General features: G+C 41.1%; 1 protein-coding gene across 7 annotated transcripts in view; it reads left to right on the top strand.

Annotated features, from left to right (window-relative positions):
• Positions 1–25704, top strand: part of HECW1 (HECT, C2 and WW domain containing E3 ubiquitin protein ligase 1) — a 252277-nt gene that overhangs the window by 124796 nt on the left and 101777 nt on the right. For all 7 annotated transcript variants that reach the window (XM_058038828.1, XM_058038988.1, XM_058038656.1 and 4 more), the window contains one exon: positions 4682–4776. In XM_058038828.1, coding sequence (XP_057894811.1) covers positions 4682–4776 — 95 coding nt within the window. The remainder of the gene's footprint in view (positions 1–4681; positions 4777–25704) is intronic.

Here is a 25704-nt window from a genome sequence, read left to right as displayed (position 1 = left end):
GTGAAATTAACTTTTTTTTCTTGTGAGAAGGATGAAGCCCCATGGCAGAGTTTCTCTGGCAAAAGTCAAACTTCTCAGTGCTTTCCTCTGAATAGGGAGTGGTCTCTGTGGTGTCCAGGGATGAAGTACATCTCAGTTCCCCTCCCTTCCTCATAACCTGTGTGGCCCACACGGATGCTTGGTGCAAGGAGGGAAACAGAATCACCCCTCCTCTTGCCTGGTTCTGATTGTCTTGCCTTGCTGTGCCTTGAGGGCACAGCAGCTTCCTTTAGGGCAACTGTATTTTTTATGCATCTGTGATAGTTACAGAGGTGAATCTGAGCATACAACTGGGGATTTTCATATTTATACCAATGCAGCACAGAGCTGTAACACAGTCAGTGTATGACAGTGTCATGGTTCAACCCCAGCCAGCAGCAAAGTCCCACACAGCTGCTTGTTTACTCCCCCACCAGTGGGATCAGGAAGAGAATCAAAAGGATAAAAGCCAGATAACTCGTGGGCTGAGATAAATACAGTTTAGTAGGGAAAGCAAAAACCATTCACACAAACAAAGCAAAACAAGGAATTCTATCACCACTTCCCGTGGGCAAGCGGGTGTTCAGCTATCTCTAGGAGAGCAGAGCCCCATTGCACATAATGGCTGCTTGGGAGGACAAACACCACATCACCCCAAACATTCCCTGTTTTGTCCTTCTTCCTCCCACTTTATATACTGAGTGTGATGTCATGTGGTCTGAAGCATCCCTTTGGTCTGTTTGGGTCACCTGTCCCAGATGTGTCTCTTCCCTCTTTTCTATGCACACCCAATCTAATCCTTAGTATGACAGTACAAAAAGCAGAAAAGTCCTTGGCTCTGTGTGAGCCCTGCTCAGCAACAGCAAAAACATCTTTACATTATCAACCCCTGTGTTCAGCAGAAATCCAAAGCAAAGCCCCATACCAGCCACTGTGAAGTAAATTACTCCAGCCAAAAGTGGCACAAATGGAGACACCAAGCCTGGTATAAAGGGAGTACAATGCTGTTTTGTTCTTTATCCATGTGAATTGTTGCGTAGTTTGGTGGTTGTCATGGGCATGAGCATCTTTAGGCACCTCATCTCTTGGAAGATTTACCAGATTGACTGACATTTTTCCTAATTGAAAGAAGAATTTAACCTCATTACTTTCTGACTTCAATATCATAACTACATTGCTGGTCCAGTGATCTCTAAATAATTAGAGATGAAAATTATAATGGTACACATTTATTTATGACTGGGGATTAACTAGACAACACCTGCTCTCGACCTGTGCACTCTGCCATGTAGCTAGGGCAGCAGGACAGAGTTAAATGGTCTCCTTTATTTCAGAACAAGGTAGTCTACAAGGCTACAATCCAAACAGTCTTTGTAATTACATATTATTTACAAATGCCAGCTGGATGGTATTCAGGTTAATTTATATCACTGCCTTACCAATACTTCCAGTGTTTTCTGTTCATCTGCAGAGGCAGTGGTACCAAGTCCATAGGTTTCTGCACCTGTTTTGGAAAGGTCTCAGAGATGATTCAGGAATGCAAGAACAATCTTCAGATGGATTAAAATGTTAGGACTCTGTTGCAGTGAAAAACATGGCACCAGCAATGTTGTTTGTAAAGAATGGTTCATGGCCAAAAAATGGCCAACTAGGATCCTAATGGCATTTTTACACCTAAAGAAATTATATATCATTTTGCAGGCTTTGTACTTGCTAAAGTTTCCTCTCTCCATTGAAAATAGATATTTGCATAATATTTTCAATCTGAAAGCAATATGAGCAAAAAGGGGAGAGAGGAATCTAGAAGAAAGAAAATGTTGTTCCCCTGTTGCTTCTAGAGCAAGTTCTCAACCCATGACGGCCTCCATCTGACATTTTCTCTCAGATCTGTTCTCTGAATGAAATCTTTGCTGTTCATTAATCACCACCTCTATCACTGCTTGATGAATGGCTCCAGCTGTGCCACTGTTTTGGGTTGGGTGTGACACTTGCACTCTCTTGAGTTGCTTTCTAGTGGTTTCCACCTGTATGTGGGCAGTTTGGTTGCAAGTACATGAAACTGAGAGGATCCTTCAATAACCACATGGTTCTTGCCAAAGACAGATTTATCATCTTAGTTATCCTTTGTCCTTGAAAGTGTTACAAATATCCAGATTGACTGCATATGGATATATTCTCTCTTTCTGTTCTCTCTAATACTTTTAGTTTAATTAAATGGATTCTTTTAAAATTTTCCTGATGCACATGGTAACTGATTTCCTACTTATCAATCTATGAAAAGATTTCCTGCTGTGGGGTCTGAACATTGTCATACAGCTAATACCTGGAGTTATATTTCATTAACTACAAAAGTTAATTTTATTTTTTAAAGGCTTCTCTTTATTCTAGTTCTCAATGTTCCATGAAAACTGTAGCTAAAAATCTCCAGGGGAGAAGAAAATTAAGATTTGAATAATTGGTGAGAACTGCATGTTTTAGCTATTGTGATATCCTCAGCTTTTGCTGTCCTCTCAGCGAGTAAATGAGTTAGCTGCTGAGCTGTTAAAAGTCCTGTAGAGAAAATTACAACGTGAAAATACAATCTGGACTTGCAGTTTTTCTGTCCCACAGGCTCTTCCAGCTTTTTTTGCTGCCAAAAGGAAACAACTGCTGCTCCCAGGTGCAACAGCAGGGTCGCTGGCTCAGCTGTACTGACACCTCAAGTAAATCTCTTAAAGTTGCAGAATTTCATTTGAGGGTATAGTTATGAATTCAGCCCCAGGATGGGCCCCACAGCCCCTCATGGAGGTGCTGAAGGACTCTATATTCTGTTCCAATTCTTGTGGAATGCTGTGAAGTAAATGGGACACATGTACACATTGTGGATATAGTGGGAGAGGCTGTATTTTCACTGTATGAGCAAAATGTGCACTCTGGTGAAGAACAGGCTTTGGGGATGGAAAACATGGTTTTCGCAGATTAAGTGTGCTGGCACTGTGCTCCTCATCAATGGACATTCAAATGCTGTGCATTCCTGCAGCACCCCTCAGGTTAGAGGACTGGGAAGCCCCCTGAACGTGAGCAGTGCTCAGAGTACTTGGGAACATCATCTCTTTGCTTTTCATTTCCCGAGTGACATCTGAAAGTTGGGAAGGCTTTACACTTCTAAAATTATTTTGTCTTTCAAAACGTGTCAGGATTTCTCTTTCCACCTATGTTCCTGTGTAGGTACCAGGGTAATCATTTCAGGCCTGTGGTTTTGAGGGTTTCCACCACTTTTTACGTCCCAGGTTTTGCTTCCACCTGGACTGCTACATGGTTGTTTCTTGGATCTACAAAGAGCAGATCACAGCACCCCAATCTGTGGTTCCAGTCTCAGCTCTTAATATTTTTTGTCTATTTTTTGTCACAGCTGCAGTGATTTGAGTAATTTTGTTACTGGTATTAAAACTGCAATACAATTTGTATATTAAAACACGTAAATGGGATTTTTTAAATTGTTTTCACACATGGACTGTAACTGTAGTTGCAATGAGCATTTTTATGACTACCAGCAAAGGCTGGTGTTTTCCCTGAGCTACAGCAGCAGCTACAAAGCAAGGTCTTAAGGAAAGTCTTGGAACAGATGAACATTTCCGTGTCATTATCCAGTTAGAACTAGAAGATGTGAAAGCTTTTATTTAAACAGGCATTTTTCAGATCCCACAAACATACCTGTTACACATGTAACACTGCATAATTGCTGGGTCCCAGCTGTGCCGAGGCACATACCAGGCTAGTTCACATCTAGTTTACTGTGGAAGAAAATTTTGGCATGCCAACAGGCAGGCCAGGATGAGCTCCAGCAAGTCCCCAGTTCCAGGCACGAAGGGACAAATAGCAGCACTTTGCATCTGTTTGTAGTCACAGACCAGCACAGAAGCTGGCTGGAACTGTCGTTCCTTCTTGTAGCAGACAAGAAAGTGGGGTTGTGAGGGGCTGATTAACAAGCAGCTTTCACTTCTGTGCCTTGATACAATTATTGAGATGAATTTCCCTCAATATTATTTATTTGAATGCCAATGCATGGGGCAAAAAGCAGCACTATGAGTGTGAAAACTCATGACCTTTCCTGTGTTCCTCACCTAATTTAGATGTTTAGAAGTCAGTGGAAATACACTAAGGCAGGGTCTGGTGACACTCTGCTCTTCCTGAAAATGCTTTAATGTAGTAACTGTCAAAGTAGTTCATCTGTGGAGATCTACATCCTTGCCCTGACCAAGGCCAGAATAAATTGGCACAGTAAAACCTGTCAATGAGTAGCTATGCAATCTTGTCCTAAGGAAGTTCCTAAATTTCTCTGCACATTAGTGCTTGGTATGTCTGAACAGGGAAGATTTATATGTCCCTACTTTTTTTCTTCCTAAAGGATGCTGAACATGTGCTCTAAAGTCTGTCTGTGGTAACTTTGGCTCAGAAGAGGTTTGGATTTTAACTGTGTTAAATCCATGAACCAAACTCCAGATTTCACCCTGACAAAGGGGAAGATCAGAGGCAGGAGGTATCCTGTTGTGCCATCCAGCCAGAATGAACCATTTGCAATTTAGCTACTCGCCAGCCCTGTGCCTGTGAGCTGTAGCTGATCATGCAGATTACCCCTAACATTTTTTTAAATCCTAAATGTCTCTTTTGGATTTTTTTTCAGCTGAAACAAAGATCTGCTTCAAGTACTACCATGGCGTGAGTGGGGCACTACGAGCCACGACTCCAAGCGTGACAGTGAAAAACAATGCAGCTCCTGTAAGTTATGTTTATTATTTTTCCTATGTATATCCTACTGTGCTATGCCTTCCTTTCCCTGCGTGCTTTATATATCTTTATATCAAAACTGAACATATTTGCACTTCATTGTATTGTGGTACAGTGAGTAATCTTTCCATGAAGATGTGGGTTTGTATGCCAAGAGAATGTAGATTCAGCTCTGAATCTGTCACTGATAACCTCTGTGATCTGGGGCGAGTTCCACATCCTAGCTGTATCCTGTTCTGTAAAGTTCTCTTGTCTCTGCTGGGTGCTGTGAGATTTGGGTGATACCCCTAGACGATTTTGGATCCTTGGACAGTAAATACAGTAAGTGTCCAGAAAGGGAAAAGATTTTCCTCTTTTAAAGTGATTTTTTCAAAATGAGCATTTTTACAGCAGTGCCTCTGAGTTCCAGGAACAAGCAGACTGTGACATGCCCCCATCAGTGGTAAGAAGTAGACACTTGGGACCTGATCTATCAAAGGTCTGAACATCATTTTTGACAGATTGAGGCTTCACTGAGAGCACTTTTGATTTGCTAGAGCCTAGCAAAGCTCTGTGGCTTAGATAGCTCTAAAAAGCCATATATTTAGTCTGGTATTGGGAGATTTTATCACCCTGAGAGTGAAACATCTTTTAGAAGCCCACAAAGAGACTTGATGACCTTCAAATCTTGTCTGGCCTTGCTGACAGTGTTTCACTGCATGCCAGGCTTGGCAGAGACCTGCATGAGCTGAGAACTTGTACTCCAAACAGCATAAGAAAAAGACTTAGGTCAGATATTGTTTAGTCTGGAAGATGGGTTCAGAAAGAACTGTCTTACCTGTGGGTATATGTCAGTTTCAGTGGACATCACTTAATTTTTTAACTTTTTTTTTAGTGTTCGTTTTTGTTGCTCTTGTTGTTGCTTTTTGGGTGTGGGTTTTTGATTGTTTTTTTTTCCCAGTCCAAACTTAATATTTCTAGAAAGGCTGAAAAGTCCCCCATGCTGTGTGTTGGCTGTGTCTGATTCCACCAGAGCCAGAAAGGATTCATTTTTTCACCCTTGAGCCATGAAAAGACTTTTGATGGTTTCTCCTTGCCTTCTTTTGATATACAATATAGCTGCAAACTAGATGCTGGGTAGGGGCTGCTGTACATCCTACATTTTCAGGACTAAAAGACATTATTGTCTCATTGCACCTTTCTGATGTGCTCATGGTGAAGCCATTCATCAGTTTTAGAGCCTGGAGAGTTTCCTTGAGCTGTCTTCAGAAGAACATTAGGATGTGGCCTTGGATATCTTCATTGTGAGGGATGCTGAAAAGTTCTTTTTAGCCTGTAATGAGTCACGTCTTGTTGCCCCAGAACTTGTTGCTGATTTCCCAGTTGTTGTAATTTAATGGGATAATGTCTGCCATTGATGTAGTGCCTGTCTTCTCTGAAAGGTAAGCCAGCCAACCCAGGCCATGAATACCATTAGCTGAGAGATTAGAATTTGTTTTTGCATTATTCTCATCCATGTCTTAGACCTGAGTTGGAGCCAACTGCACAAATTTTTCAGGTCTAGTATGGAAGGGTTACTCTTTTGTTATTAAGTATTAACAGTATGTATGAAATTAGTAGAAAAATGTCTGAGATCTGTGCCTTTGTAGTATACAAATAGGTAATCTCTCCAAGTTCTTTAGCTGAGAGCTTTACATACGTATTTTTGGGGAAATAAAACAACCATTCACTTTCAGCCAAGGCAGGACTTGTGTTTAAAGGAAAATCCTCTTCATGCACCACTCATGGTCTTTATAGAAATCAGATGTGGGCTACCTATTATGACCTTTAGTTGAGTTTACTGTACACAACTAAAAATCAAAATATGATTAAAAGTGGTATCAGATAATGGTTTTCTGTCTGAGGACACAACCAGTGTCCTTGGAAATAGCATTCTTTTTCTGTAATCTTCTAGTTTTTCCTGCCTTTCTAGGTTTCAAAATAGCCTGTGTGGGTTTTTGCAGACCAGAAAGGCCAACCGGCAGTGCTGTAGGTGCAGCATCTTTTTTCTCTTGTTTTCTTCTTCCTGATTTTGTCGCATGACTTACTTGATGCATTGTAAGGCAAATACTAAGTGAAGACAGGAAAAGCAATGAAATGGCAGCAAAAGTTATGGAGTATGAACTTGGGCAGAGCCTTCTGTATGAGTGCAAAGAGGGAAAAGTGCTATAGATTTTAAAACTCCTTCAGAGTTTGGAAGAAAATACTGGGCTGACTCTTGCCAGTGTGAGGGCTTTCAGCTAAGTGTGATCCTCCAAATTCCACTCCCAACTGACACCATCAGATGGCTTTCTCCATTTGCCTCTCTGCAGTACATGTCCAACCTTTATTGCTGAAGTATTTGAATGTTTTATAGCATCCTGTACCATTGGCACATGGTGTTACTCCCACTGCAAAGGTGGGGAAGGGGATAACAAGGGATCTGCTCAGCCCTACTCTTTTCTTGGTTCTTGTGGGCCTCTGCATTAACTGCTGCTGGGAGTTAGATATTACTATGCAAAGTGCAGACATTATCTCTAGCACTGCAAACACTCACCTTTGACTGTGATTTCACTATTTTGTGCAATCAATTGAGGGCTGTGACATTCTAGCACCCATGCCTGTAGCTCATGTCAGAGGTCCCTGACACTTCTTACCCTAGTGAGACTTTACACATGGGGCCCTTCTTGGTGGAGGCGGATTATCAAATTCCTCGGTTGTTCTCATTGCTCCAGAGGTGCAGAGCACTGCCCCAGGGTGTTGGGCATGGCGTTTCTTACAGTACCAACAAAAGCTGTGGTCTTCTGACTGCCGTGGCCTCGGTGCAGAGAGGGCCTCTACTGCTCAGAGGCAGCTTTCTTCAGATCCTGGCACAGCTTCCTGCACATCCCATCTGAAAGAAGCCATCCTGTGGTCTGTACTTGGAAATTGAGCCTCTATTGCAGCCAGTAGGAGTTTAAGCACTGTCTGATGGACCTAAGTGTGTTAGAGAAAAATAGCTTTACGGGGAAATCTCCTTAGGGATCTTACTGTGGTGTCGAGGCTGAAGTATTTTGAAACCATTGTAGTGATAGTGTCATAAATTCACTGACTCTTAGGCTGTCATTAGAGGGACAGAAGGGAGGAGGCTTTGTGTTTTTTACATAAGCAAATCTTTTTGTTTGGCACAGCTTAGCAAAAAGATTCAGAGCAGGTGTCCTTTGAGAAGCAGCATTTGAGGACAGGTGACCTTCTGGGGACAGTGTTTTTACTGCTAGCACTAACTCATCTGCAGCTGATGCCAGAGCCACCCAAGTGGGTTCTGTCCAAGCCTCCGAGCGCATGGCAGCTTCTGCATCAGGGGCAGCTGCTGGCATATTGGCTGCTTGGTGTGTGTCCTGTCAACAAGTCTGAAAACACTGATAACCAGCAGTATCCTAACACCACGATCTAAAACAACAGCAACCAAAAAAAAGAATCCTCCATTGTCTGTCTGACTGCAGTTTGCTGCAATTGAAAAGGGGAAAGAAGCTGGAAGTAGTCATGCTGGGGGCTGTAAGCTGTTGCCATTCTTGTTCACATGCTGCTGAGACTGTCTTTAACTGGCAGTTGAAAGGAATCCCACTTCCAAAGGGAAAAAACAGCTGCTGTGTAAGTTGGTTGTCTTTGTATAGCACCAGTGGTGCTTTAGGCTGAGTAGCATCTCACATTTCTTGTCTTATGAATGTTCTGCTCCGTTTGAGCTTATCCCCTCATGCTGTAACCCAGTTATTAGAGCTGCCTTGCCTGCTGATTAGGATGCCCTGCAGTTCGTTTGTTGGTGAAAAGTCCTGTCACATTTTATTGCCTGTGAATCATCAGGCTTGAATATCTGGGAATGAAGGGCTGTGCACTTTGGCCAATTCATACATGGCAGAAGCTTAAATGTGAATTTGAGGCAGCAGATAGGCCTGGGGGTAATGACAGTAAAAAACAGCACCTGCAATTCTGGAAAAAAAGAAAAGGAACATCCTGGCTGGCTCCTTTTTTTTCTGAACTAGTGGAAAGCAGTGTTGCTTGTGCACAGGAATTTATACTACTAAAGCACAAACATTACCATGGTAGGGAAGAGCAAACGGTTTTCTCAGTAGAAAAGAGCATTTTTGCAACATCTGGAATGTTCCTGTATTTGTTATTCTTCATTTATTCATAATATTGTCACCACTGATTCAACTTTACATCAGACATTGTTGTAGAAAGAAATACAGGTTACAGCAATTAATTCTAGCAATAGGGAAGTGTTATATTGTTAATATAAAAATAATTCAATCTGAACAAGGTTTTCTTGCAGTAAAATAAAGCTGGCATGAGAACAGCATGCAGAAGAAGAACCTTTTTCCCTAAGAGTTTATAGCCTGAAAAGATAAATTTGATACATCACAATTAAATGGCAGTAAGTGGAGAATCAATGCTTTAGCCTCAGGACAAATGTCTTCACTAAATTGGGAGCATTCACTCGCTGTGTATTTGACGCAAAGAACCTCAGCTGATTGAACCTCTGGAGCTTTCATGCCACTGTTTCTGTCTCACAGATCGTGGTGGGACTCGTCAGATACACTTGGCATTGTGGGAAAAGCTGTGTAAATTGGAGCTGATTATTGAAAGAGACCTTTTCTTCGTTGTGTTTGTGTGGAAATGCTGCCTCAGCTGGGTTTCCCACAGCAGGAATTACTGCTTGATAAGCTGCTGCTATTTGATGGTGACTGATCATTCCTGAGGACTTCCTGCTGTAAATATTTGCATTACGTGCTGTCACGTCAGAGCGTGGGCTGCCGAGGAGCGTTTGATAATGAAGGATTCTGCTTCATTTCCATACATATGCTGCAAGACAGGATTTTATGAGAGTGTGCATTACAAGCAGCTGTATCTCTCATTCTATTGGAAGGCTGGATTTTAAAATCTCACCTGTGTCTTCTTTTTCACTTCACGTCTGATTCTGTGATGAGTGAATTTTAAAACTGTCCATGTTTCTAGGACATTGCTATGGAACAAATGTAAAAGTCTGATTTGCAGGGTGTAGGTATAATTATACTTCAACAGACAGTAAATAAAGAGGGAACAGAAACTTCCAGTGGCTTCTGCACTGTTCAGCAATTGAGGTTAAAAAAGAAGTTTATGGCAAACACAACATAAGGCTGCTGCAATTAATCACAGCAAAGAATGCAAGCCAGGTACATCTTTAACAAATGTAAGCGGTGTACCTTGAAAGGCTCAGCATTTCCAGGGAGGGAAGCAGCACTTCTCTGGAAGCTGTAGGTATGCTTAGGTAACTGAGTATTTGTTAAAAGTGAGCAAGAGAATCCCCTTTCCTTATCTTGAGCTGAGAAATAGCCAGAGGTCCCCCAGCTGCCTTCCAATACAAGGCAAGGAGCAGCATTGTTAGTGCCACCAATGTTTCCTATGCATCTCCCCCTCTTACCTGCAAAGGTTAGTCATTCAGAAATGAAAAAAAATCAAGCCAAAATGAGAAGGGGAAATAACTGGAAAGGAAGCAGTCAAATACAAAGTTCTCTCTGCTAGCATACAGTCCCTTTCCAATTTAAAAGGACACCTAGCAGAAAATATGTATGCTAAGAAACAATTGCTGAAAGAGAGTGGATTCCCTGATTAACTATGTGAATAATTCTGAAAAAAGTAACTGATCCATAAACTGTGGAAGGAAAGTGACCTGTGTGGGTTTCTCACCTGTTGGAAGTACCTGCCCATTTTGGGTTGTCCCCGATGCAGGATTTCTTTCACAACAGCAGCAGACTGTCCACACCCTCCCTGCATGTGTGCTCATACATTGCCACTGCTGTAGGCCAACATCATGAAGTGGTCTAACATGACAACATGAGTCTTTGAATTCCAAGAAATTTTTACACTGACTGGGGAGTCGTTTTAGCATTTGAACTGACAGTTCAGTGTGTCCTTGGTTTTCCATAGGCATTCAAGGAGCAGTTTTGTGATTGTGTGCAAAAGAATTTTGTGGTGTCTAGAGTTAGGAAGCTGTCATAGCTCACAGAAGGTGATCAGAGAAGTTTAGTGGTACATCTTAGAGGGGAATTAACAAAGATTGGATGTACATAGGGAACACTAGCACTTTCATGTTACAAAGTCCTGTCTGCACTCATTGTATACTTGCTATGAAATGTCCTAGAGAAGGGATACATCAGCCATTTCAGTGGCTACAGCTAACATGCATTCAGAGGGAAGGGGGACTTTCCTGGCAGAATTTAACCCCACTAGCTACATCATATAAGGGAGTGATTTTTGATATCAGAACAACCATCAGCATGCTACTTCTGAAAAATGTCATTAATTTTTTTTTTCTTCCCTTCCATGTTGTTTCCTTATAAACCCACAGGAGTGCTTTACAGCCTGATTTGGTCATACTCAGTTCATGTTCAAGCACAGTTACTCCCATGAGCAGCCTCTTAATACTTGCACAATTGAGCCCTTAGTTCAGTGTAATTACATTTTTGGTTATGCTTTTCTATATCCTAATTATCACTGATTCAAAGAATTTGAAGGTTAATGACACGTCCAAATTAATTCTTATTGCCACCTCAGTAACACAGGCTCTTTTTCAGTATCTAGTTATATAAAGTCTATTGTATTTACACTGCAATTACCCTGTCATGTAGTGAGCACTTCATTTATACGAATTAGTGGAGTTGGAAAGCGTAACCAGGATGTAATTGGTCCTCTGGCTGCAGCATAACTACAGTCACTATGTTATAAATAATAACCTTTTTCTTCCTTTTAGTTTCCCTACTCTCATTTTAAGTAGGGATGGTTGAGTTTTTCTTTAAATATTAAGAAAACTCATTTGTAATGAAGGTCTCTTCTGAGTACAGTTTAACAGTACTTGCTTTTACAGTTCTGATTTAGGTGTGGAGCATGGGCTGAAACCCCACTGACTTTACTGGAAATGTTTACTGATTTTCTTTCAAAACAGAACACAATTGGCAAGTAGGGTCAGTTGCATTTTCATTAGGACAGATTTCAGATGTACCAGTGGCTAAATAAGAAAGGATCTAGGTCCATGCTCCTGGTGGCTTTTTCCTCTGTCTTGTTATTGACTTTTCAGCTTGGTGTGGTTGAACTCCTATTAGCATTCATTCATAGATTTACACCCTTTTTGAGAGGTAAGTGCTCATAATTTATTATCTAACAAGCACAAATTGAGTACGGGAGGTACAAACAATTTTCTTTGTGAACATTGATTTCCTGAGCAGCAGCCCATAACTCTCAGTATGCAGGTATGTGTGTTTTTATTGTTACACCCCAGGAGGAATATCTGTGCTTTCCAGCACACAGCTGTTTGCATATTTAAATGTTATTTAACTTATCAGTCTTGATAATTTCCTCATTCATCCATATGAAAGGTTATTTAATCATCTTAATGGAATTGCAAACACAAAGAACTAAAATCAGTCTTAGCATAAAAAATCAGAATGGATTGGAAAAAACCTTATGTGACAAAAGCTCCCAAAATACTTCTCGGTGTTTTTTCTGCCCAGATTTACCTGCCTATTTCACACAGATCTTCAAGAAGGGCATATCTAGGAGAGAAGGGGAAGAGCCTCTTGCACGGTGCGTGTGGGATTTGGGGCAGCAGGTGACCAGGGATCAGTGCTGCTCTTCTCTGGAATGTGATGCTTGTCACCAAGGAGGCATTAGCTTTAGTCCTCTTTTGCCACTGCAGGCATGCTTCGATTCCTAGTAGCTTTACACAACATGTTGCTGTAGACATAGCTGCAATGGATTTAAACAAGAAAGAGGTGACATAAGAAAAAGCTGGCATCTATTAAATTATTAAGTAAAATAATTCTGTAAGTGTTCATCCATCAGACCTTTTCCTGTTGAGTTAGTCCAGATACACAGTTCCGCAGATTTAAAGCAGAGTAGGACAGAACAAAAACCAGGGTCAGTGCTACCATTTGCAGGTTCCCTTAGATTATTGTCCATTTCTTGCTCTCTCATGGACTCTACCTAAGCAGCACTAACTGTGGAGCTGCTGAGACATCCCTATAAGTATCCCTGGCCACACCCTAGTCTTCACTGTGCAGGTCTCTTGCACCAATTTTGGGCTTCTCCCTGTTGCCCTAATTTCTTTGTACGTGTTGTTTCAAAGAAAACACTTGGGTCAAATTTAATCTTTCTGGACATCTGATACTGTATGAACTTCTAAGTGTAGATTTAGAATGGTTTAATTAGCAGACTTGCAATACAGTGCAGAGTTGATATGAAGAAATAAAAAGTATGACAGATGGGAACTGAAGTGATTTTATTTCAGCAGCACCAAGGAGACCATTACACAAGCCATTTATTTGTTAATGGGTTCAATAAGAGTCTGGTATTTCCCAGCCACTTGCTTTTGGAATGTCTCTTGTTACGGTCACATAATAGCCATGGTAATATCTGCACATCATATTGCTCTCTTCTGTGGTTTAGTAAATTAGGGAGAGACCAGCAACTGTTCAGCACACTGCACTGGTGTAATCATCCTTGCTTTGGCCTTTTACATTCTTAGATACTCTCTCATTAATGGAAAACAATGGAGTTCCTGACCATTACACAGTGAGTCTGAGGGCAGATATTTTAGTTTTTGAAGAGGGAAGGAAAGAAGGATTTAGATGTGGGGAGTACTTCAGAGCTGAAGGTGATAGAGTGCTGAAGGAAGGAATGAAGCACGTCCTGCTTCCTCCTTTCTAGGAATTACTTGCTGTGATAGGGCATGAATCTGATTGTGAGTGAGCACAAGATAAATTACCAGGGATAGTTTAGACTATATGACACAACTTTCTAGTATGTTTCAGTTCAGCAGTTGCAAAAATATTTGCTTTGATGTTCCTTTACAAAATAGATTATTTCTACCCTTTTCCCCTGCATTTGCTGGTTTGATTTGTAATTGCCAATTTTGTACACATTGATTTAAATCTCATTCGGTGCACTAGAGGCCTGTTAATCAATTTAAAAAGAGAACATTGTGTTCTACCCATTTTTTGTGTATGTTTGTTATTTAGTAAAAGCACTATTTATACTTGGCACAATCTTAATTAAAAAAAAAATTACACTTTTCAGTTAGAAAAAAAAAAAGAACAGGAATGTTGCCAGGGTGAATCCAGCATCCAGCTAGTCCAACAGCCAAGACCATGGAAGCTATAAGAATCCTGCAGTACATGGGCATGAAATCCTCTAGGTCAAATTTGGTATGTCTACAGTACTGCCTGATGGAGCATAAAGAGGAAAAGCCCAGGGTTTGGTGTTCTGTGTTCCATTTTCTTTCCAGGACTGCTTATCCACATCATGACTTGCCCTAATGTTTTCACTAGCTGTCCTTTCCTGCTCTGTACTGCACCCACATAGAGAGGCAGATGTTGGGAAAGCCTGTGTCCCTCTTGTAAGTGTGAGGCTTGATGACTGCAAGTCATTCCAGCAGGAAAATAAAATAATTTTGAGCTTGTCATTTATAAGCTTTCTGTCCCCCCATGTTCCCTTTATTTAGGCCTTGCAAGTAAAAACAAACCAGCTTTGCTTTCTTCAGTTTTTGCATTTACCTTTGTTCAATTTTATTGTCTTCTCCCATGTTCCAGGATTAGCAAAGATGGAGATAAGAAGCCGTTGATCTCTCCCATCTATGTATCAGTTAGCACTGCTTACAGCTTTACCATGTTTCCTTTTACTGAAGTTCTTCTAAGGCACTTAGATGCATGTGTGTCAGGTGACACGTAATTCTGATCTGCATCTACTCTTGGACAATTTTACAAAATTAAATCAGATATTTTCAGAGTCTCTTATTATCTCTGCTACTCGCGAGTTTTGTGTGTTTATGTGTGTGTTTATGTAGAAATATGGGAAAAAGAAATGCTGAGTGTGGATAGCAACCTCATGGTTTTGTATAGAATTACAATTGAGATATAGAATCATAGAATAGAATGATAGGATTGTTTAGGTTGGAAAAGACCCCCAAGATTGACTCCAACCTCTGACTGATCACCTTGTCAACTAGACCATAGCACTAAGTGCCAAGTACGCTTTTTTCTTGAACATCTTCAGGGATGGTGACTCCATCACCTACCTGGGCAGCCCATTCCAATGCTTGCCAACCCTTTCCTTGGAGAAATTCTTCCTCATGTCCAACCTGAACGTCCCCTGCTACATCTTGAGGCCATGCCCCACTTGCCACTACCTCCTTGTAGGTAGCTGTGGAAAGCAATGAGGCCGCCACTGAACCTCCTTTTCTGCAGGCTAAACAACCCCAGCTCCCTCAGCTGCTCCTGGAGTATTTACGCTCCAGACCATTCACCAGCTTTGTTGCCCTTCTCTGGATTCGCTCCAGCACATCAATATCTTACTTCAAGTGAGGGACCCAGAACTGAACACAGGGCTTGAGATTCAGCCTCACCAGAGCCCAGTAGAGAGGGACAATCACAGCCCTGGTCCTGGTGGCCACACTATTTTTGATACAGGCCAGGATGCCATTGTCCTGCTTGGTTCCCTAGGCACATCCTAGATTATGTTCAGCTGCTGTCACCAGCACCCCCAGGTCCTTTTCTGCCAGGCAGCTTTGCAGCCACTCTGCCCCAGCCTGTGGCACTGCCTGGGGCTGTTGTGACCTGAGTGTAACACCTGTCACGGGGCTGTGTTGAACCTCGTACAACTGGCCTCAGCCCATCAATCCAGCCTGTCCAGATCCCTCTGCAGAGCCTCACTACCCTCCAGCAGATCAACACTCCTGCCTAACTTAATGTCATTTTCAAACTGAGGGGGCGGTCAATCCCCTTGTCCAGATCATCAATAAATATATGAAACAGGGCATGCCCCAATAACCCCACTAGTGACCAGGCACTAATTGGATGTGTCTCCGTTCACCACCATTCTCTGGGCCGAGACAGCCAACCAGTTTTTAACCCAGCATGGATTGCACCTGTCCAAGCCATAGGCCACCAGCTTCTCCAGGGTAGACCTTTAAAGCAGGAATGGTGTTAGTTAGCTAAGAAATTTGAATCAGCTGGGATAAGATGTACCAATTGCTGTATCTGCTGGCCTCCATGACCCAGTGTCATAGCTGGAAATAAAGCACCATGCAGCCATTCACCTAACCTCTCCCCACCCACCCCCATGGAATGGGGAGGAGAATCAAAGGTAAACTTGTACTTTGAGATAAGAAAAGTTTAATAATTGATAATAAATTAAAACACAGTAATAATGTTAAATGCTGATAATAATTACAGTAGTAGTAATAATAGTAATAGTAATAGTAATAATAATAATAATAATAATAATAATAATAATAATAATAATAGTAGTAGTAGTAGTAGTAGTAGTAGTAGTAGTAGGAAAAACAGGTGATGCACAATACAACACCTCTTGCTAACTGATGCCAGCTCCCCTTTTCCCAAACCCAGATCAACTTTCCTACTAGACAGCTCCCCCCAGTTTATATATTGGGCGTGGTAATCTCCATGGTAATCTCTTGGAATATTCCGTGGTAGTCTCTTGGAATATTCCTTTGGACAGTTCAGGTCACCTGTTCCAGATATTCCCTCCCAGTTTCTTTTGTTAAGTCCTCGCTGGAAAAGCATGAGACAAGGAAAAAACCAGTCTTTGACCTGGGATAAAAACAGCAAAAGCCAAAACATCAGTGTGTTGTCAGTACCATTCTCATTCCAAATCCAAAACACAGCACTTCTAATAGCTACTGAGAAGTTAAATTTACCCTAGCTGAATCCAGGACACCCAGGAAGTCATTTCCAGTCATGTTTCTAGGAGGACATTGTGCTTTCATCAAGACAAGAAGCCCATGTTCTGGTTATCATTAAAATCATGCTGACACTTTTTCAAGACTGTCTGACTTAATGTATGAATTCTAATTGTTCAGATTCTAATTTCTTAATGATGGCCCATCTTTAGTACCTGTGATTTCAAGCTAATTTTGCCTTTTTAAAATGTCTTGTTCAGTTTTGTTATTGTAGTGGTTTTTACAAAACCACCACAGTTCTATAGCACTGCTGTTGGTCATCCTTATATTTCACCTCAGATGTGGGTGGCAATGTTTTACTTCTTGAGTATGTGCTAAGAATTAATGTTTTCCAAAAGGGTTACAAATTCTCAAATGAAAGTTGTTATCATAGACTTTAATCTGCTCTTAATTCCTATTAGCTGATGAGATGAAGCAGAAGACTTAATAGTAATTATTAGCTATGCTGAAAAGCACAGTGGTCAGGTTTCTGACTGACATGTCCGTTCAGGGAAATTGGCATACTAAGCCGTGCTGGTTAGTTTAGAACAAAGAAGAAATGACTCATGTTGAAGAAGGAATGCAAATATTAGCTGAGAGACAGCTGTTTGTGTGGATAAGCCTTCTTAAGATGTTGAATAAATTTTAAAAGATGTATAGGAAAAAACATTAACTCACTGCTTATCCAAAGCAGTGAATAAAATGCCAAATGGCTCTTTAAGAGCTTGCAATGAATGAGGCAAAATAAGTAGATGGAGCTGGGACACTGAAGGGACTTGTTTTGTAAAATTCTTACGGTAGCTTCTGTAACAATAGAAACATAGGACATCAGGAAAACATGGTAAATACAGCAGAATTACTGTATCCTGTAATTGTAATTATGGTTTTATTTTTTAAAATATCTGTGAGGTTTGTAAAACAGTGTTAGGATGTCAGAGGCTCATCTTATTTCTTGGAGATGGTCTTTTGTGTAACAGTACTTACTGCTGTGTCTCAAACACACTGCCAAGTGGAAAGGGAAGATGAAGGCTAATCTGCAGGGAGAGATGATTACAAAGGTGCGGCTATGGGTTTTAAATCTATTGGTGTAGATTACAGCAACCTGAAAGCCAGATCCACCGAAGCAGTAGAGATCTTTCTGCCTATTTAGTTGGCCCTTCTCTCAAAGCCTGGGTGAGCTACTGCACAAATATAGGCTGGATGCAAATTATTTACATTGTGTTTCTTTGTATGGCTATTTAAAATTACTTACTGCTGAAAGGCATGTCACTGTGGACAAGCTGCTTTGGAGTCTAATGCAAAGTTGAGTTAAACTGGTTTTGGTGTTGTTTTGGTTGTGCTTTTTTGTTTGTTTTCTTTTCTTTCAGAAAAGAGCATGGGGACTTAGCCATGGTTTCTGACTGAGGTCTCCTGATGCACTAACCAAGCTGCCTGTGCTCTGTGTTGCTGTCAGAGCTGTAGCCTGCAGGTTTTCAGATGGGAGGGAAATGTTTAGGACACACAAATGAGAAATAAGCTGAACACGTAAGTGGTGAATTTGCTGTCCCAAAGCAGAGCACAGTTTTACAAATCTTTGATGCATAGTTGAGAATACTGATAAATGCTTGGGTAGGTGTACAGATAATAAAGTCTCTGAAGCACCCACAAATGTAACACAGATTTTAGTGGAATCACATATTCCTAAGATAAAGGATGTCATGTTTCCTGTGGGCAGCTGGAAAGCTGGCACAGTGGGAGGAAAGCTGGGAGATAGGTACGAGATAGGTACAAGACCTCTTCTTGTGTCCACACATCTGTATCACAAGTATCTGGAGACAAGGCGAGATATGAACTTAAGCCAAGATGGGCAGTTGTGTGCCCAGTCTCTCACTCAGCAGTTTTCAACAAATTTCAGCAGCTCTCATGTACCAACATGCCTGTTTTAAAGTACTGTGTGGATTTCTTTACATCAGAGCAGCAGCCAGACAAACAGCCAGACATGATGAGGGAAAGAAGGAGGTCACAGAATTTGTTAAAGCCACATCTGCAGCCTGCACTGAACCTGTGTGTAGCTCTGCAGTGAAGTGTCATATCTTCTACAGCTGATAGATGCCAGCAATTTAGTCCTGATTGGATTTTCAGTAATCAAGGACTTTCCAGCAGCCAGAGTAATAGAGAAAAATAATTTCTTTTTCTTGAAATATCTTTCTTTTGTTTTCTTTGCTTTCATTAGTCCTGGAAAGAAGAGGGGCAGGGAAAAAGATCTGGGGAGAGAAGAGATTATTGTCATTTTGCAATGCATAATCCTTTATAAAAATAGCCAGTACTTAAGATCTCTTCTGAAATAACTCATACCCTCAGATAACCTAAAATCAGCAGACATGACTGAGGAAATGACAATGAGGTGAAATTGCAGGTATTTATAACAGGTGGATTTGTAGGTAATTTTGAATGTTTGTGGGTAACCTGCAATAACTTGCAGGTTGTTTCAGTAGAAATACCCTAAGTAGGCGATAGAGAGGAGCAAATGGTGACTGAAAGCCAGAAGGTTTTTCAGCATCCCAAGAAACACTTGTGCCTGCAGGTACCTGCCCTGTGAGTTTAGTGTGCATGGATGTCCATGTGCACATGCATGCAAGCCCTATTATGATCATGCTATCTTTTCTTTTATCTGTATGTTGAGTATATCTTGCATTGCCTGTACTTAACTTCACACAAAACCTGGGTGATCAAAAAATACATTTATAATGTTGCATTGGGAAAAAGTTATGATGGGAGACAGCTAAAAAAGGAAGCATTAAAATTTATATATCAAGAGGCAGACTTTGTGCTTCACAGTAATCTTTTAGGTTTGCATTTCATGATTTCTGGAAGCTTGACAGGATAACCATGTTCCCTTAACATAGTTTTGTTGATAGAATAAAGTTAAATAATATTGCACACTTTTTAAAATAATTTTTTCCTATCACTATTGCTCCAACCTCGTTTTTGTCTCAAGCTTTCGTACAAGTGGAGAAATTGGTGTAGGTCAGTATGTTTTATATCAGCAGATGTGCATAAGAATATTTCTTTAATAGAATTGTGAACCCTTTGTTAATTTTTAATCCTTGAATCTCTTGAGAAACATTTTCCTTTTCCATTAAATATCTTGCTCTTTTTTCCCTGGCTAGCTAGCTGAGGTCTCAGGCAAGCTTGTTTCCATCTGTATTGAAAACATGCAGCACCTCCCCACTCAATATGTCCACTTTAAAAGGACGCTTTAATTCTTACATCTATAAAGTGATGGAAAGCAACTAAATTGTTCTGACACACTTCCTTTTTTAACTCATCAAGTCTGATTTTTATTTACACTGGGCAGCTTTTGCCCTTATGCCTGTGTGGTAGGACTTGGTGGTGAACCTAAGTATAAACCACATTAATTAAACCACGTGCTGATACTCTTCGCAAAGGACAACCAGCACCTCTCATAATACCCAACTAACTCTGTGTAATTGTTAAAATTCAGTTCACAAAATGCAGAATGGACCATGTCTCAAATACCAACACATTTGTGACTTTTTTTCTGGCAGACTACAACTCTGGACTGTGATTCCAGAGGTGAGATGTTTGAGGGCAGCCTAGGGCTGTTACTGTCCACCTGAGTCAGTTTTGTGTGAATTTTTGAAATGTAATACCAGAAAAGTCTGCAAGTGCCATTGTTGTCAGGAAACCCTGGTTTTTAAAGCAGCCTGTTTATTTCTCTTATTTTTCTGCAAAGGATCTCATTTGCCTCTGTTATAGGCAAGTTTGAAAGCTGCTGCTGTCAGGTTTGAGTTCTAACAAAGCTGTAGTGATCACTGTTGGAGTATTGGGACTTTTCTGGTGTTTGGCTTGGGTGTTTTGAGATGTATCTGAAAGGGAAGAAGGGAATCTTTTTAGGATGTAAGGATTTGGAATTTTAGAAATTAATTTCTTGCTTTCCTTATTGCATTCTCCACTTCTTTTTCCCTTTGTTTTCCACTTTTGTTATATAGACCCTTGCTTTTTTCCTCTTTTCTGGCTCCAGTTTTTCCATTTCTAGTAAATTTCTTTCACCTTTATTTTGGCTTCTTCCTTTCAACGTTTTGAAGAGCTTCTGGATTAGGAGAGGTCCAGACTGCCTGAAGAGCATGCTGAGTGCTGACCACAACCAGCCTTTAGGATCCCTTTGCTGCCTCACAGACAGGCAGCTGATAGGTGTGTGAGCCTCACAGTGGGGTGGTCAGAGCTGGCAGGAGAGCCCAGGCATGTGAGACATCTCCCTGCTGTGGAGGTGACCTGTGGCCATGTCAGGCTTGGCCTGCAGGGCTTCTGTAGTTAATGATTTCCCTGAAATGACAGCGCTCCTGCATTTAGTTGACACCACTTTTCCCTCCTATTGTATTTTAGTGACTTTATGTTCAGAAGACTTGCGTCCAGTATGCACCAAGACAAATCCTTCACAAGGCCTTTGGTGGTGACCAAATTGCTGTAATGAATTCACCTCTTACTGGAGATCAGATTTTGTAAAAGCAGCTTCTCCCCAGAAGTCCTTCCTACACCTCAGGTTTGCTTAGTGCCCTGCCACATTCATTTTCAGAATGAGTCTGGCCTCTGTTTTCTTCTTCCTTCAGACTGGAATTTACCTACAAGGAGTGGCAGAGATAGAGCTGGATTCATTTTTTCAGTACTAAGAGAATTCTTACGTGTAATGTTACTGATTCCTTTAACTACCTAATGGGATATTGTAGGGAAGGAGGCACACTCTAGTCACAACACATGTTGAAATGATAGCAGGTGGTGGACACAAGCTGCAGCAAGAGACATTCTGACTAGGCTTTAGGAATATCTTTTGTGTCAAGAGAGTAGTCAAACGTTAGAATGGGTTGCCCAGAGAGTTTGTGGGATCTCCATCCTCAGAGATACTCACAGCTGAAATGGACAGGGCCCAGAGTAGCCTGCGCTAAGTTGGATCTGTTTTGACTGAAGGGTCAGGTGACTTCAGGAGATCTCATCCAACATTATTTATTGTATGGCAGTTTGATTACAATCAGTATTCCCACAAGCCCACTTCACTGGAGAAGGCTGTTGACTTTTTAAATCCTGCTGTTCTAGAAAGCAGAAACCTAAGAAAAACAAAACATCAAGTGCTGTAGACAGCAGAAGCTAGTTGGAAAACAAAGGCTATTTTTATATAGAAAAGATTAAAATAAAACAACCACAAAATCAGACAAATAACAAAACAAGCAAAAAAAAAAAAATAAAACCCATGGATTTGCTAAGATGAGGTAAGCAGTTTCTGCTGAGTCTAATGGATCTGCTAAAAGGAGAAACACTGAGTGTGAATGAGGCTGCATTAACTCACTGTAGATACTGTAAAAGCAGAATTTTATTTTTCTTCTCAGCTTCATTATTTCTGTGGCATCCTGACTTGAAAAATGCTCTGTGTAGTGAAATGTTTTATTAGGAATTCAGCAAGATCGAGAGACATCTGAAGTAGCACAGATATTTCTCTACTTTTAAATTCAGACTATAAATCTACAGTTGTCTCATTTCTGCCCAAAGTGGGACCCAAGGTTGAAAGTAAAGTGTCTGTAACTCACTTCTGGAAATAATGGCATTCATGGTTGAACTGGTATTTGAGGCATTCATTTAGAAGAATGGGCATTGTTCGCTGCCTAGCTGCTTCTTTTATGGTGCAAAGGGTCATTGACTCCCTTGTCCAGAGCTTTGTCAGCATGACTAATGCCCTGAGCCCTTCTTTAAACACGGCTTAGCTGAGAGATCCATTCTCTCCCTCACTCTCCCTCGAGTGTCAGCATTACTCATCTGTGCACTCGTCCCACCCAAACCATGTCAGAAGAGTGAGCAGCTTCTGAAGCTGCAGTGAAGGCAGCCGCTGATGGTTTCCTGCCTTTCATAGACATCATGGACGTGTCAGTGTTTCCACTATATGTGCCCTGTGTTTTGGTGACTCCAGTCATTTCATAGGCAGAGAGAAAATGCAATTTTTTAATTCTCCATACAAAGTGTTTTCATGAAAAGTTTGATTTTGAAGTCTGTGGGGCAAATTTTATACAAAATTACATGATCCAATCAGTGCCCAATAGGCCTCTTCATCTGTCTATAGCAAATTCCCAGTTATTTCAGTGGCTTGCAGGATATTGCTTAGGGGTTCCAGGGAGGATAATATTTACAAGCAGTTCTTGCTGTCAGAGTGCTTAAGCACGTTAATAGTCTATTTATGGACCTGTCAGATTTACAGGGCCAATACTGGTCTGCATTAGGCAGCTGCCTGATATAAATCTGATCATAACAACAGATTTTCTTAGAGTTTTTTTCCTGGATGGTGGTAACACTGGGAAACACAAAGCTGTTTAGCAACCACAAGGAGCCATCTTCCCTGCTAACTAAACTGCGGTTTGTTTTGAGCATTGGATCTGTAAAATACTGTCATGGTTTGGACCACTTTAATCTTGCTGAGAAACTTCTTAAAGCTCATGGGGTCATTGCCACCAAATTACCTGCAGTCTTAGGGCCAGTGTGGGGGCAGTTGATAGGATATGCTGCAGAAAACAATCCTCCCCAAAGTTTGATAGGTGTAAGTGAAAGATCTGCTGCTTAGAGGTAGTCCAGCCCTCAACCCAGAAACAGCAACACAAAGCCTACCACATGCATGTGTGATTGTCTTTCAGCATCTGAAAATCTAAGACTATTTAAATGAAGTTTCAAAGAGTGAAGGAATATCAGAATCTCTAATCAAAGTCTTTCCTCTGCTGCCAAAGAATAATTGAAGTTTATTAGGCAGGGCTGTTGAAACAATTAAAAAACTGCATTTATTAAATTTTTGGAAGAAAAAGATTTTGGACTCTGTGGGAGGTACTGATTTCTTGCCTCAGTCCTTGATATTGTTTTAGTTGGAAGTGTTTGCTCCCAGCATCCTTATTTGAGATTCTGGTTATACTGAAAGAGCATTCTAGGCACGTAGGATTGGTTGGGGAATATGAAATAGCTTCATGCCAACACGGAAACCTCCATATACTTGGCATGTATTCTCACTGAATGTCCTCTTGTCATAAGCCTGTTGCTAGTTGCCTTCTAGAGGATGCCACTGAGGCACTTCACTAAGCAGCAGGGGTTTTTTCAGTATTTTAGTTTGGCTGCCACAGTTTGTAATCTAGTATCTGGTGAAAAAATTCATAACGTTTTCCATGGGGGAGAAAAATTTTTATTCACTACTTGCTACCTATTTAAAGAGTTTCTAGGACGAGAGTTTTTAGAATGAAAAACTTCTGTGTCCTTGGAATAAATGAGGTAATCAATAAATACTGCTAGAGGGTGTGGCAAAAGACGTGTTCTGCAGAGAGAGGGTAATTGTCATATGCCCACAAAAAACAGATTCTCTACTGAATTAGGGAATGGCATGGAGAAGGTGGTGTTAGAAATAGATTAGCAACTGTTGTAAAATAGTTGATAATTGTTAAGCATGTGCTGTTAGTTTGGTTGTTATATTGTAAAAGGGTTAAAAGGATAGTTATAAGAAATAAGGTACTCAACGTACCATAATGCACCTAAGTGCACCACCCTCCGTGCAAAACGAGCCAGCCTGGACAGAACTGTCATGGGCCAATCAAGGGCCTTAAACCTTAATGCAAATGAAGGATCCAAAAAGAAACCAACCCAGAGGAACAAAAAACAGGATAAAAAGGTTGCATCTGACCTGCTGACTGTGTGCTGCTCCACCTGGAACATCGGGGACATTGCTGCTGAAGAAGACCCAGCACTGGCGCTGCAGCATCCTCGACAGGAACGCTCATGCTCAGCCTGCGGGCCCCCATGCTTTAGGCCTTTCTTTTTCTTATAATAAATGCTGAAATTGCTTTAGTACCAGGAGCTTGCTGTCGTTTTTAACAGTGGTCTATTACAAGGCTAGAATGCTGCTGACCGTGGCACATGGGGAAGGCTCTGTGTATGTGTGTGGTCACATCCTTCAGGGACGGGAGCCGGCAGCAGGGAGCCCAGCAGGAGTGAGGCTGCTGCCGGAGAAGCTGGCAGCTGTTTGGAAGCACCTGATAGAAAAATACCACTGTGCCAGCACAATGGCTTAACAAGCTAACAGGATAAGTGGAATATATTGCATTCAAGAGCTGGATAATTCTGTTAGCAGAGTGGGGGTTGCAGCTGAAGCACTGCCACTAATTAGGGGTAGATTTTCAAAGTGGTGCCTGGGATTATAGACAGACATAATTCTGCCAGTGGCAGTCAGGGAGCTCAGATCTGTATTTGTTCCTTTCAGAATTCGCCCCCTGCGTCCCAGAGCAGCTTCTGCACTGAAGAAGCCAAGTGATAGTGTGAAAGGAGGCACTTAGTCTGTGTTTGCTTAGTGAATTTTTTTACAAAACAGTTAATTTTAAAATTCTGCACCTGGGAGGAAACAGGAATATTCACTCATTTGCAGATCTACTGAGGAATTCCCTCTCTAAAGAAGATGGTAGAATATGAAGTGTGAACTCAGGATGATGTCTGATTTTCTCTTACTGTTATAAGATGCTTCACTGCTGAGCTGTAGAAAATGTAAGCCTTTTTCCACTTGTTTTGAAGAGTTGACCAAATGTTAAGCATTAAGTGAAGTCAAGAGTGCAACAGTAAAAGCTGACAGAAATAGGTTAGGGGAGAAAAAATTTTGAGGACTGTTCTGGACTCCTGTGCAATGTACACTCTGGTCTATTAGAACAATAGCTCCTAGCTGGTTTAAACTGAAATCAGCAAGGCTGTTAACCTTACTTATTTTGCTTTAAATCTGCTGGCAAGTTCAGTGGTCTTGAAAAGCAGAGAACAGAGAACTGGAGCTTGAAGTAAGCATAGTGCAGGCAGTGACTGGACTGTCTTTTGCACTGCAATACCCCATCTTTAGCTCTGACACATCTAGCAACACCTTTTCTGTTTGCTGATGCACAATTTAGGACTAAATTGAGTCTGTTTTTCACTTTTGATTTGAACCAAGCACAGGTTGTAGCCTTCCCTTTTTGTAATGCTCTAATCTACTGCTTTTCATCCTCAGAGCCAGTGTGTACAAACAGAAAGTATTTTGCTGCTTTACATTTGTGGTTTCCAGCCTTCTTTCATTGTAGACTTGATTATAGGTCTGAATAGTACTACTTGGAAGTGTGAGCTTTTCTGAATACTTTGATATGTCCTTA

This window comes from Melospiza georgiana, chromosome 1 (genome assembly GCF_028018845.1).
Source record: "Melospiza georgiana isolate bMelGeo1 chromosome 1, bMelGeo1.pri, whole genome shotgun sequence".
NCBI classification, from domain to species: domain Eukaryota; kingdom Metazoa; phylum Chordata; class Aves; order Passeriformes; family Passerellidae; genus Melospiza; species Melospiza georgiana.
Note: the sequence above shows the minus strand (reverse complement) of the source record. Positions and strands in the feature narration are given on the sequence as shown.